The sequence below is a fragment of the Amaranthus tricolor genome, chromosome 1, assembly GCF_026212465.1.
Source record: "Amaranthus tricolor cultivar Red isolate AtriRed21 chromosome 1, ASM2621246v1, whole genome shotgun sequence".
NCBI lineage: Eukaryota > Viridiplantae > Streptophyta > Magnoliopsida > Caryophyllales > Amaranthaceae > Amaranthus > Amaranthus tricolor.
Window position 1 is genome coordinate 1,206,190 of NC_080047.1, and position 13,183 is coordinate 1,219,372.

The window sequence follows — 13,183 nt, forward strand, 5'->3', positions numbered from 1 at the left end:
TGAAGTTATCTCAAAATTTTATCAAATTAAAAAACGGGTTGGTAGTCAGTTTTGTTGGAGTTGAGTTCAATCGAGTTTATATATAAGTCAGATGAAATAATTTTTGACATGTTTGATATGTTACATCCACACATGGATATTGTTGCGCCCTGTTCATCCATATACCTAGTATATTCACTCATAAAAGTTATGATCAAGATTTAAGAAGGGATAGAAAAAACAACATACCCTACCTTGTAATAAGAGGATGTGCTCAATGAGACAATCGACTTAATTATTGTTTCATGTTACGTTAGATTATAAAAGTATTAAAAGTATTTTAAGTAAAAAAAAAAAGAAATAGTAATGTAATAAATTGATCAATTTGTTCACAACCTAGAAAATAAAGCTTTAGTGTCTTAATTATATATATCGAGCCTGGTCCTTAGACCTTAACTATATAGGTGGTCCTTAATTTTTTAGGACTTGTAACTCTTTAATTAGATAAAGACAAATTTCATGCAACTAAATAATTAATTTATAGAATAATTTTGATTTATGTGCATGTATTTGTACATGCCATCTATCTTTCTCATTATTATGTGAGCATTGCATGTCTTTAAATAGTGATAGTGAAATGCCAACAGATTATTAATATATAAAAATATTAATATTTGTTTCTTAAGGGCTATGACCTTCTTAGCCAATGTATCGAATGGCTAAATAGAAAAAAAAAATAATTGATAAATAATTTTAAGTCAATTAAAATTTTAAGTTAAAATCTAAATGTTGCCGTTAATATTTTTTTATATTGTTTTTAATTATTGAGATAATTTTATTTTTAAAAAGCATTTAACATGCAATAACTAATTTAAACAAAGATTTCCTTTCACAACATTCTTATGTATTTGGCTTTAACAATATACACCTTGTCCTTAAAAAAAAGAAAAATCAATTCTATCAAGTATCGATAATCAAGTAAATCAAATGAATCAACTAATCTTTCTGATCCGTTTTCTTTTGTAATTTATTTTTTCATAGTATTGAATGTATGTTTTGAGCCTTGATATCTCTAACTATGTATTATAAATCTAAAAAATATGTGATAAAAAATTAATTATATATAAAGACGAATTAAAATAAAATCTCACCAAAAAATTAAAGGAAGGAGCATAAACTAACATTTGCAAGATTCTAACTTGCTAAATAATCTCATTTATTAGTTATATCTGCTTAAAATAAAATCACTAATTATTTATAATAACTTTTGAATTTTCCTATTGCTATGCATTTCTAGTGCATCATTCTTAATGATCATGCTAACACCGTAATATTAGGGAAATATCTTAGTGACTTATAAAAACATTATAAGAAGAGCAAACAGGTATTAATTTAATTATCTTTATTCTCCTAAGTACGAAGCTAACCAAATCAAACTCAAACAATCACATGATGCACAATTTAAGGTAGATATGCAAACCAGTGGGCTTAACAATCATTATATTTAGCTAATCTTAAGTTTATGCCTTTGCTTAACTACATGATTTTATTTTTAACATTTATCTATCACTTATTTATTTTACATCACATTAATTTATAAAGCAATTTTTCTTTGATAGGTCGAGATCAGAAGTTCAAGTAAGAATTAAATTTTTAATTTAATAATCTGAAAAAAAATGATACTTAATTCAAGTATAATAAGACTTAGTTCTCATTAATAAACCTATCTTAATTAAAACTAAATTTACATGGGATTTATAATTCTGGTACACTTTTTTTTGCTATTAAGAAATTAAATAAATTTAGTGCTCAATTTAGTGAAAAAGTCTAAGGAAAAAGTGACACAATCCTACCCACCCCTTACTTTCACTTTTTTGTTTCTTTTCACTAATAATATTTTTCTTGATTTTATGAATTATATTGGAGGTTAGATTATTTATATGTTCTTACTTTATGAATTAATTTTTATACTTTTTTGATTGGTTTTTATAACATAATGAAAAGAATAATCAAATCATAAAAAATTTCATGCTTAACTAATAACTAAAGTAGCATCATAATTCATATCATACATATTTGATAGATATGGAACGTGTAGAGTTTACTTTTAATTTTTAATTTTTATTTTTTTTAGTTGTTTGTTCAGAAGTAAAGTCAAAAAATAAAGGTTAATGAAACTAAAAAAATAAATAAATGTCATGATGAATCTATTTTTATTTTATATTTCTTTTAATGACCAAACCAATCACATTTTTCTAGTCTTCATTTTGAAACTTTTGTTTGGATAGTTTAAAACTAGTTTTAGAAAATTGATACATATTAAATATATAAACAGAAAAATGTGAATTAAGAAAAATTTGAATACCCTGTGTGAAACTCAATAAGTATATCGATTGCACTAAAAAATTCAACTATAAGATTTTACTAATAAAGAAACAACTATCTTGGATGAGACGGCCTCATATTGAGATCGTTAATTTGAGCCGGCCTAATTCGCGCGGATAACAATTTGGGCATTTTTTTTACGCATTTTTCAATTTTGATCTTAAAGGTATTAATTTTCAATATTGACACCTTTAAGATCAAAATTGATAAATGCCCAGAAAACTGAAATGGTGTTACACGCACGAATTGGCCCGATTCAAATTAACGATCTCATAATGAGAACGTCTCGTCCAAGTTTTTGTGATAAAAGAAAAAATTATTAACAACTTATTTTGAGAATATAAATGGTGAATAATATTAATATTAAGTTCTTATACTTCTGCAAGTTCAACAATAAATATTTTAGCATGATGAATTATTTTTACTTGTTATCAAGTTCACTTATTATTATTAAACTTTATCAATAATAAAGTTTAGTATTTAAATGCTAATTTATGAATGCCGGAGTAACTGATGGATTAACTTTTAAAATTTGTTACTCAATTGATTACTTTTTAAAGCGTGTGGTACTAACAAAAAATAAAAAGTAAAAATTATTTAGAATAATTCTATTTATTGTCTATTCACTGTGAATAATTTTGATTATTTTAAAATAATTCAACTCTTGTATATTATTTGCTGACAACATTCCTTTTCACATTTTAACCGACTACTATAAATACCTAACACCAAGGAGGAGTAGAGTATGACCGATGAAAAAGCATAAGCAGGAAGAAGAAGTAAGTGTAACAGCTAACAGGTACCTACAAACTACAGTAGCCAGTTAAAATGTGGAAATGAGTACCATCGGCAAATAATATCCAAATGTTGAATTATTTATAAATAATTAATTGTAGGGATTATTCACCGCAGATGGTAATAATTAAGAATAAAGTAAATTTATTAAATTGAACTAAAAGATTGAATAAATTTTGTGGGATATAAGGAGCACAAGTTGAAAGTTACCCACAAATTTTTTTCATGTCAAACCAATCACTACCTATATACGATAAAAAAAAGAAATTAATATTTCCCCTATTTAGGAAATTGAAGAGTTTTTGATCGTGAAGTGAATTTGAAGTTGATAAATTTGAGAAATTTTTATATAAGAATTTAAATGCAAAGATTTTTGAATTTCTTTATTTTTTTTTTATTTCAAAGCATAGTAAATAATCTTTTAAATATGATTTCTTCCCTTTTATTTATGATTTTCCCAGCATAACATATGAAAGAATCAAAAATAATCTCTTTATCTTAGTCATTTTAAGAACCTTTAGCAATTGTACATTGTTTGTTTCCATGCGTAATTTTTTTAATTAAAATTAATGAATTCATATGAGCAATAAAAAAAAGGAAAAAAAATAACATGGTTCATCTTTGTCTTTGTATATAAATACTGGTGATCAATGGTTTGTTTTGTAGTATATTTTATAATTATCCTCATTTCTTCAGTTAGTTAAGATCTGCTTCAAAGCTTTTGTTTTTTTTCTATTTATCATTATTCGGTCAATTTTCATTATTTTTTTTGGTTAACTTTCAAGTTCACTCACTTTGTTAACTGGGTTTCTATTATTTGTTGTTTTAATTAATGGGTTAATGTTCAATTTTTAGTTTAAAAGAGTTATTTTGTTTTACATTGAAATTTTAGAAAAAAAAAAGTTCGTTTTTTTTTTCTTGGTCATTTCATAAAATGGGGTGTTTTTCATATTTATTTTCGAAGAAAAAGATTTTCAAGATTGAAGATACTGACAGGGCAAGATCTGCTTCATGTACTTCAGGTATGATTATCTTTCAAAAGCTGCTTAAATTCCAGTTAAAGTTGCTACCTTTCTTAATGGGCATTTTTGTTCTTCTAAATTCATGTCAATTTCATAAAATTGCTTATGTTTTGCTACTAAAAATGGTGAAAATGGTTGATTGATGCAGTGAATAACAAGGGAAATAGTGTTTTGCATGAAAATGGTGAGTTTAAGACATTATTAAATGCTATTTTCTTTGTGAATTTCCTTAATTAAGAGTGTATTTTAGTGATTATTGATGAAATTTTGCATTTTTTGTAGAAAATTGTAATGGGAATTTAGGGGTTGCTAGAGTAAGTGATCAAACAATTAGGTCGAAAAGTCCAGCGAAAAGCTTCACATACCGTGAACTTTGTATTGCAACTGGAATGTTTAATTTTGTTAATAAGATTGGTGAAGGTGGTTTTGGGAAAGTTTTCAGGGGAAAATTGGAGACTGAGGAGGTAAACTTTGATCTTCCTGTAAAGTTTATTGTCTTTATTTTGCATTTTCATGAACAAATAGTAGAAATTTAGATGTTAAAATATGCATTTTTGGTCAAGATTTTAGTTATCAGCATGTTATGTCTATATTTTGCTCGTAAAAGTTATGATCAGGGTCTTGGAGGGGTATACGATGAGACTTAGACGACATACCATATTATCACCATGTTATGTACAAGGGCGGAGGAAAGATTTTGGAGTCCTATTTATTCTTGCTATGTCTTTTAAAGGGGATCCTTTAAAGATAAAATTTTTTCCACTTCAGCAAAAGTAATTCAAGGCATAATTTTTGTAATATTATATTACTTCGAATATAAAAATGGTTTACCAGACAAATCACTTAAAAAGTGTTAGCTCAAAGCTGGTCTAAATAACACTATTTAATATTTGAGGCGTCTTATTTCTGGGGCCTTAGACGGTCGGCTACCCCGGATGCCCTAAGAACCGGCCATGGTTATGTTCTAGCTTACTAATCTCAAATCCTACATTTTTTACCAGATTGTTGCTATCAAACAATTGAATCATGAAGGAGTTCAAGGCAGTCAGGAATTTATTATCGAAATTCTCATGCTTAGCCTTCTTCACCACCCGAATCTTATGAGCTTAAAAGGCTATTGCACTGATGGTGATGAAAAACTCTTAGTTTATGAGTATATGCCTAAGGGTAGCTTGGAAGATCATCTATTCAGTAAGCAATTCGGAAATATACATATATATATATATATTGGGATTATTATTGTATGTGTTATGAGTTGAACTTATTCTTATGCTTATAATATGCTTGTTTATTGTTTGTTCACAATTGTTGCTTTCGGATTACATCTTCATTTTAGATTCTAGAGACTAGAAATTAGTGTATGCTGCCTTTGACCATTTGTGCATTGTGCTAATTTGTATAGGAATACTTATTCAAGCTATATAACATTGAAAATGGTGTCAGGATGCTTTTCCCTTTTCTTTTTGTGGTTTTATTTATAAGATTCTGTGTTAGTACGGACCTATTAATTAAATCCAACAGGATACATTAAGATTTGATCAGTAGATCTTGTTAACACGTAATACATGACGTTTTATGGTTGGGTTTAGTTTATTATGGCTCTTTTGGAGATCAATAATCAATGTTATAAGTTAGAAAGGGATATCAATAATCAATCTTATGCATTTGGGTTTAGTATAAAAAAATGTGTGTTGTTGGTTATCCTAATGAACTGATCTCAAACTACCTTATTTTAAGTCGAGAAAAAAAAAGTGCTTTGTGGTTGTAAATGCACAATCATATTTCTATTTTGATTCATTGCATTCTTAAATGTAAGGCTGGATCGAGGATGTAATTTAAACGGTCCTGAGAGAAACTCCTCCATGTAAAGTAGCGCATTGCGTGCAACTGCAAAGATATGTGATTGATATGGTTCTTTATAGATTCTTAAAAGTTTTGGTCCTTTCTTCCTGAATAGAGGTTTCCTTTGTTCTGCCCTTGCCCCGTTGTTTCAAATTTTATTCTAAAGCTTGCTATTCGATTTAGTATGCTTGTTGAGGACCCTAGGTAACAAGAGTAACTATATGGGATGCCTCAACAATCAAGAGAGTTGGCAGCTCATTTTAAGGGGTTGAATAACGTTAACAAGAGTATGCACGTAACCCTTTCTAACCAACATCAAAACCTTCAAAAATAAGGAAATTATTCCGTTCACATATAGTACTGGAGTATATAGAAACCCAACTGTCTATCACGTCAAATGAAACGTGTTATAACCTATCAGTAATTGTTTCAAATTAGGTATGTAAATATATAGCCACAAATGTCCATTATGTCTCTATATGTTATTGAGAAATGGTCATCAAGTGGCTCTCAAAGAAACACTCCTTTGATTTACGAGTTATGGCGAGTTTTTTATACGAGTGACATGCCAACCTTAGAGTTTATGTGGTTTTTTTACACCTTTGCAACACGGGAAATATCGTTTTGTTTGCTATGAAAACCTTTACAATGCGGCCGATGTGATGCGATGCAGCCTTGTTTTTACACTATTTATTTATTGCCAACTATCGGACCTATGGCAACTTCAGCAATTCAATGGTGCCTTCTTTCTGTTTTTTACTTATTGTATATAGTATGCTCAAAATATTAAAGATCGCTTTTCGCATAATGCCTAAGATGATCATGCCGAGAGGCATTGGTTGTTGTTGCACTAAAGAGAATAAACTTTCGTTCTGTTTGAAAATTTATGGTGATATATTTGTCGCTATCACAAAGCAGAAACTGTGTATAAAGAAAGCATGTTCTGTTAATTGTTATTTCAAATATGTTTAGACGTAATGATGTTCTAACACTCTGCTTTACTTTGTCCACTGATTCCGCGTTCTCACTGTCATGAATTTGACTTCATACTATCTTTTCTTTTGATAAGGCAATCATATGGAGTTTATCTGAATTTGCATTATTCGTCCCTTCTTTTAGTGACCAGTGGGGGCAATACGAGGAATCATTTGGAAATTGGAATATTGAATGGAAATGACTGGTTCTGAGGGTCTGGGATTATGAATGTATCAAACATTACCTGTCTCGATCAAGCTAGTAGATACATGTTAATAAAGGTCTAATTATTCAGGATGTATCATTGGTCCCCGCCACATAGTACACTGATAAGAAATTCTGATCCGACCCATGTGGTGTTTTTCTTGTGCGATTAAGATGGATTTTTTGGCTTTAACAGATGTTGCCTTCTTAGGTTTTATTCTTTGGTCATTAATTTTGATCATGTGGGTCTTTCCATACACAATTATCCTTCATTACAATCCTTTTTGATGTATATGCATTTTGGATTTCAGTGTCGGACTGCTAATCCCAAAAGATTTGGGTCGGCTACATTAACCAATAGATCAATGCAGTCTTGACTGCTATAATTTGATTATTAGTTTTCAACTTATTGCTCGTGTCTTTTAACTTTTCTTAAGTATCCATATAATATTTGATAATTCCATTTCCTATTGAAATATTTTCAGACTTGGGCCCAGGGAAGGTTCCGTTGGACTGGAACACACGCATGAGGATTGCCGTTGATACTGCCAGGGGTATGGAGTATCTCCATGTTAAAGCCAACCCGCCTGTTATCTTTCGCGATTTGAAACCCGCGAATATATTACTGGACAATGAATTCCATGCCAGGCTCTCAGACTTTGGGCTCGCTAAGTTGGGACCTGTTGGTGACAGGACCCATGTCTCTACCCGTGTGATGGGAACTTACGGCTATTGTGCACCCGAATATGCCATGAGTGGTAAACTGACCCTGAAATCCGACATATATAGCTTGGGTGTTGTCTTATTGGAAATTCTCAGTGGACGCAAGTCTATTGATCCAAATAGGAGTCGCGCAGAGCAGAATCTAATTAATTGGGTAAGTTATCGTCTTATATATTTGTATTAAAAGTTGAAATTGTATACCTTGACATACCGTTGATGTTTAATATTCTATGTGCACACACATTTTAGCTGGCCTGGTTTTCTCGACCTCCTCCTCTCCCTTCCCTCGACAATTGAAGGGAACATTAAAAAACCGAAGATCTAAGATGATATGACGAGCGTTGGAAAGTAGGAATTGGAGGTTACGTTGCATTCCCATCATCCCTAAAAAGGATTCAATTGGGATCATTAATAAATATTTGTTGAAAGATGGTATAGTTATCATTCACATATAAACTTTCACCTTCACCAAATGACCGATAAATTTGGTCTTGTGCACAACAATACCCGCTAAGAGAGGAGAGTTGACTGCACACAAACTCGATTCCGTTCTATCCTAAAACCAATTGGTATTAGCTCATCAAGTATATATGATAGTCAACCTCTCTAATTTTTCGATGTGGGATCACAGTGGGTTATTTTCCAACGATGACAATCGTCTTTCTTTGGAATGGTCGTAACGTAACATTAAATGGAAATCTAGACAAGTTCAGATTCAGTTACTAAATTAAGAAGACACGTATATCGTTGTAATGAACTTAATAAACTTGTGATCGAGATAGAGGAAGTCTTTTATTGTCCTCATATGTCAACCTCTACAATCTGTCTATATATGCATGTCATACATCAATTTGGTTTCCCAGAATACCGATCATTAATCCAAGGCCGTAGTGGCAATAGAGGGTGTTTTAACCGGCTGAGCCCATTTATTAGTAAGTCACAAGGCTAGCGCACCGAGTGGGAGACTGATTCTTGCATGATGATATAATTATATTGGCCCATCATCATCCATCTCCTATAAGGCTCATCTATTTTACATGTATCCTTTTCAGGCACGCCCTTGCTTCAAGGATAAAACACGATATATTCAGCTGGTTGATCCGGCATTGCATGGCCGTTATCCCTGGCGCTGTTTCCAACATTTTGTCGCAATTGTAGCCATATGTCTTCAGGAAGTACCTGCTCACCGACCCCTCATCAGCGATGTCGTTGTGGCCTTAGAATACTTGGCTTCACAACCTTACTATCCTGAATCTTCAGGTTCAAGAAACCAATCCAAGCCTTCATCTTCACACCAAGATTATAGCAGATACTAGAACAAAAAGTCATACTAATGAATTTAACATAAATGTACAAAGTCGTGTGATTGAGGTTATATTACATATCGAATAAGGTAAAAACTTCATCGGGTATGTTTTTTTCCATCTTAATCCCATTGACCTTCTCGTGATCATCGAATGTTCTTTGTTGTTGCAGGTGGTAGAAACGTTTCAGGAGATTATCGGTTTTGTATAAAAGGCGTGTTCGTGTATATTGGATTGTTATGAATTATGATTTGTTCTTGGGGATACAATTGTTTCATTGTTGTGGGATATCTTATACATGTATTCAGATGTTTGTTATAGCCTTATAGAGATATAATTTATATGTCATATAATCATATGGTAAGTTTTAAATTAGGATGAGAAAGAGGTTTGCACATTGTGTTGTAAGAATTCTTGAAATTTTTTTATGAGGTGACGAACTTATTATCAAAACAGTGATTTTGATGAAGCGTGTAAGAATTCGAACAGTTAAAAAATTCGCTGGTCAAAGTAGGGTTTGATGCTTATTTGAAAAGGTGGTTTAGATTTGTAATAAGTCCATGGGTTGTGGCCAAGAAGAATAACCAAACTGGATGCTAATCAACTAAAATGGGCATTTTGGCTCATTCAAAAAATAAAGTGAGTTTTTAATATTTAAAGTGTTAATTTTAACATTTATTTTGTTAAACATTAAACCACTAAATTGAATATTTCAAGTGCAAAAGAATAGGTTTTATGAATTTAGTTGAGTTATTTATTTAGACATTATTGTGAAAGACGGTTTCTTTGAGAGACGCATTACATAGATGGGATAAATAGTCCAATTAATACAACGTAAAGAGGAAATAAAAATGTGGGCATCATATTTTGATGTCGTCTTTCCGAGAAACCGTCTCTCACAAGAGTAGTTGTTTATTTAGCCCTATTTAAAACGGTCACCCATTTTGGACTCTAACTCAGTCCAGTTATAAATTGTAAATCTGGCCCATTTCTTCACGAATAGATTGGAAAGCCCAACATATCCTCATGGTTTGGGCCCTAGACTGCCCAGAAAGTCTTGTACGAGACCGTCTCACCGTGAGACAGGCCCATACAAGCAATTTATTGGTAAAAAACATTAAAAAAAATAAAACGTACATTCACACTTGTATAGTAAATAAATTTTTTTAAATACATTGGGCTGACCCAATTAAAGTCGTCTCACAATAAGACGGCCTCAATGGAAAATTAGTAATATATTGCCACCTCAAAGGGGAATAAGTGGCCCAGATTTGGCCCAAATGTAAGAACCATAAGTAACTTCTATTTTATAACTATTTTTTAATAGAGGTGTCCATTTGAATATTTTGGCGAATTTCGGTAATATCTCAGATCGGGTTACTAAAGATGTAAATTTTATGTTGATGAGAATTTTAAACATAAAGCAATTTAGTTATTAGACTTATATAGTTAGTGAAGTGTAATAGGTAAGGTCTTTTCTTACACTCTTGCAACATGAGTTGAATTCCCACCACATATATGAGATTAACAGTTAGTCTTACATTTTTGTACAGTTGTACATGAACAAACCCAATTAAAATCATCTTACAATAAGACGGTCTCAATTAAAGTCGTCGTTTTAGGACAATCTCTTTCATTTTCATGAAGAATCTTTTGATTAATCTCAGTTTAACTTCTTCTTTATTGCCTCATCATTTATAGCAAGTGATAATTAATCTTCTAACCTTCTAAGTATATATGTGTCTGGATCGGAATCTTAAAATTAGGGTGATCCTTACATTGTGCCAAAAAATTTTCTCTAAATCTTGGAAAAGTGCATAGTATTAAATCATTAAATATATGACAACATTAAACAATGCTACGAATTGTTCACTTTCATGAAAAGATGAAGACATGCATTCATTTGATGAAGGAATGAAGTTTCCACAAACCGGATAATTGGTGATCTTTGCATTAAATGTCCTACTTCACATCAAATAAGGGGTTGGCGGGTCAAGGGACATAGCCGGCTCTACGCATAAAGCTAAGAAAAAGGGTGTGGGACTACATGAAATTGTCTAATGGTACACACATGGGTTAAAGATGGCATTTCTTAGCTAACTAGATTTCCTAGGGCGACTCCAAGTCAATGATCCGAAATAAATACTATAACATTTCTTACCATGAAAACCTCAAGTCCACAATTATTACACTCATTTATTGTTGCTAATTCTCAATCATTTGAGAAGAGACATTTATTCTTTTTGCATTTACTCTTATATTGAAGAACATTTATTACAATCTCACGCCATAAACAAACCTAAGAAAAATCCTCCAAGCTAATGCCACAATGCACTTAGGATTAGATTTCCTAGGTACTCATATAGTATATTCAATGACTTGATCATCAGAAGTGGTTTCCGATTTGAGTCAAACTTCATGCCCTCTAACATATTTTACTTGTGCAGATTCGGTCGCCAATGTAGTCTTAGTATAAAAATTGCAAAATAGCAAATACAAACCTCTCATCAAACAAACACTCTCCTAAACTCCCTAATACTAACTCACTTAGTGTCAACTTATTGCAACATAGATGAATGGAAATTAAGTTGGTTTAACACATATAAAAATGAGTATTCAACCTAAGTTATACTAATAGTATATATTGGACGTTTAAGTCTAGTTTAGGGAATCATTTTCATGGCTCATGCATAGTGTTTTACTACTAGAAATAATATTGTTTTCCAATTTCTTCGTTTGGCGGTTGAATTTTGAGATTATTAAAGAATCTTTATTGACAATTAGTAGCTACTATCTATTTATTAATAATACTCCTAACTTTGAGTCTTTGACCCTTATTTATAGATACACAATTAAAAAATTAAGGAAAAATTGATATTAATAATCCAATTTTTTATTTATTTGCTATGAATAATTTTATATTTGAATTATTTGTTAATAATCCAACTTTTGTGATAAATTTGTCCATAATATGTCGTATTACTAATAAAAGGTAATAATAGGATATGTTGCTAGCAGAATAAAATAAAGGTTAGATTGTTTACAGCGAACTAAGAACAAACGTTAGACTATTAGAAAATAATCAAAATAATAAATTATTTACATCGAATAAACAAAAGATTGAATTACATGTCAATTTTTTCAAAAATTAATGCACTCAAAAGTTGAGTATTTGAAAAAGGTGTACAAAACCTAGAATTTATTGATATGTTATTATTATTATTAATAACCTTAACATGTACGACTTTAAAAAGTTATTTAATAGTGTAGTCAATTTTATTGTTAAACGTAGGATTGTATAATATTCAATAAATAATTCTAAAATAATAAAATGACATCATTGCTTTATTTTAGACGAAATTTTTTTCATGATATGCAGTTTTAGAATTGATAACGTTAGCAATATTTTGTTTTAATGTTATTTATAAATAGATTATACAAAGATAAAATTTGCGACTTGAAAATTTAATAGTGAGTGATTAAATTAAATTCAAAATGAGATTATTCATGCATATAAAACCAAATCAACATGTAGGTTAGGAACATATGACGGACCCTTTCTAAAATATCACTCTTTAAACGATTATATTTAATAGGAAAAATTACTTAGAATAATCCAATATTTCCTCTATTTTCTCATATTAATCTCATCTTTTGATTAATCCTGAATAATTCTTAGTTTAGAAGGTATTTGCTTATGGTGAACCGATATAACTTGTTACCTCTTTAACAGGTAATATGCCCATAAAAAAATTATATTAAAAAAATTGAAAGAAAAAAAAACCAGCCACCAACATGTTCTTTCCTCACCACCGCCACCAACGCCACACCCTTCCACCACCACCAACGACCCTGCAAACATCCTCTACTTTCCCATTCCCAACGATCATCGTGACAACAAACTGCTCTCTTCTTCACCACCCTTCACACGGGCACACCACCATGATCCTCTAC

At 30.9% G+C, this 13,183-nt stretch overlaps 1 protein-coding gene across 2 annotated transcripts; it reads left to right on the forward strand.

Moving 5' to 3' along the window:
- Positions 1-3,384: 3,384 nt before the first annotated feature.
- On the forward strand, positions 3,385-9,682 carry LOC130797535 (probable serine/threonine-protein kinase PBL21). 2 transcript variants are annotated; one of them, XM_057660141.1, is made up of 7 exons: positions 3,385-4,181; positions 4,330-4,365; positions 4,464-4,645; positions 5,183-5,372; positions 7,688-8,079; positions 8,978-9,318; positions 9,402-9,682. In XM_057660141.1, exons 1-6 carry the CDS (start codon positions 4,094-4,096, stop codon positions 9,239-9,241), a joined length of 1,152 nt encoding a protein of 383 aa, XP_057516124.1. In that variant the 5' UTR covers positions 3,385-4,093; the 3' UTR covers positions 9,242-9,318; positions 9,402-9,682. The 2 variants fall into 2 exon arrangements, with proteins under 2 accessions (XP_057516124.1, XP_057516132.1); XM_057660149.1 differs by lacking the exon at positions 4,464-4,645 and having other exon boundaries at positions 4,077-4,181.
- The last annotated feature ends 3,501 nt before the right edge of the window (positions 9,683-13,183 follow it).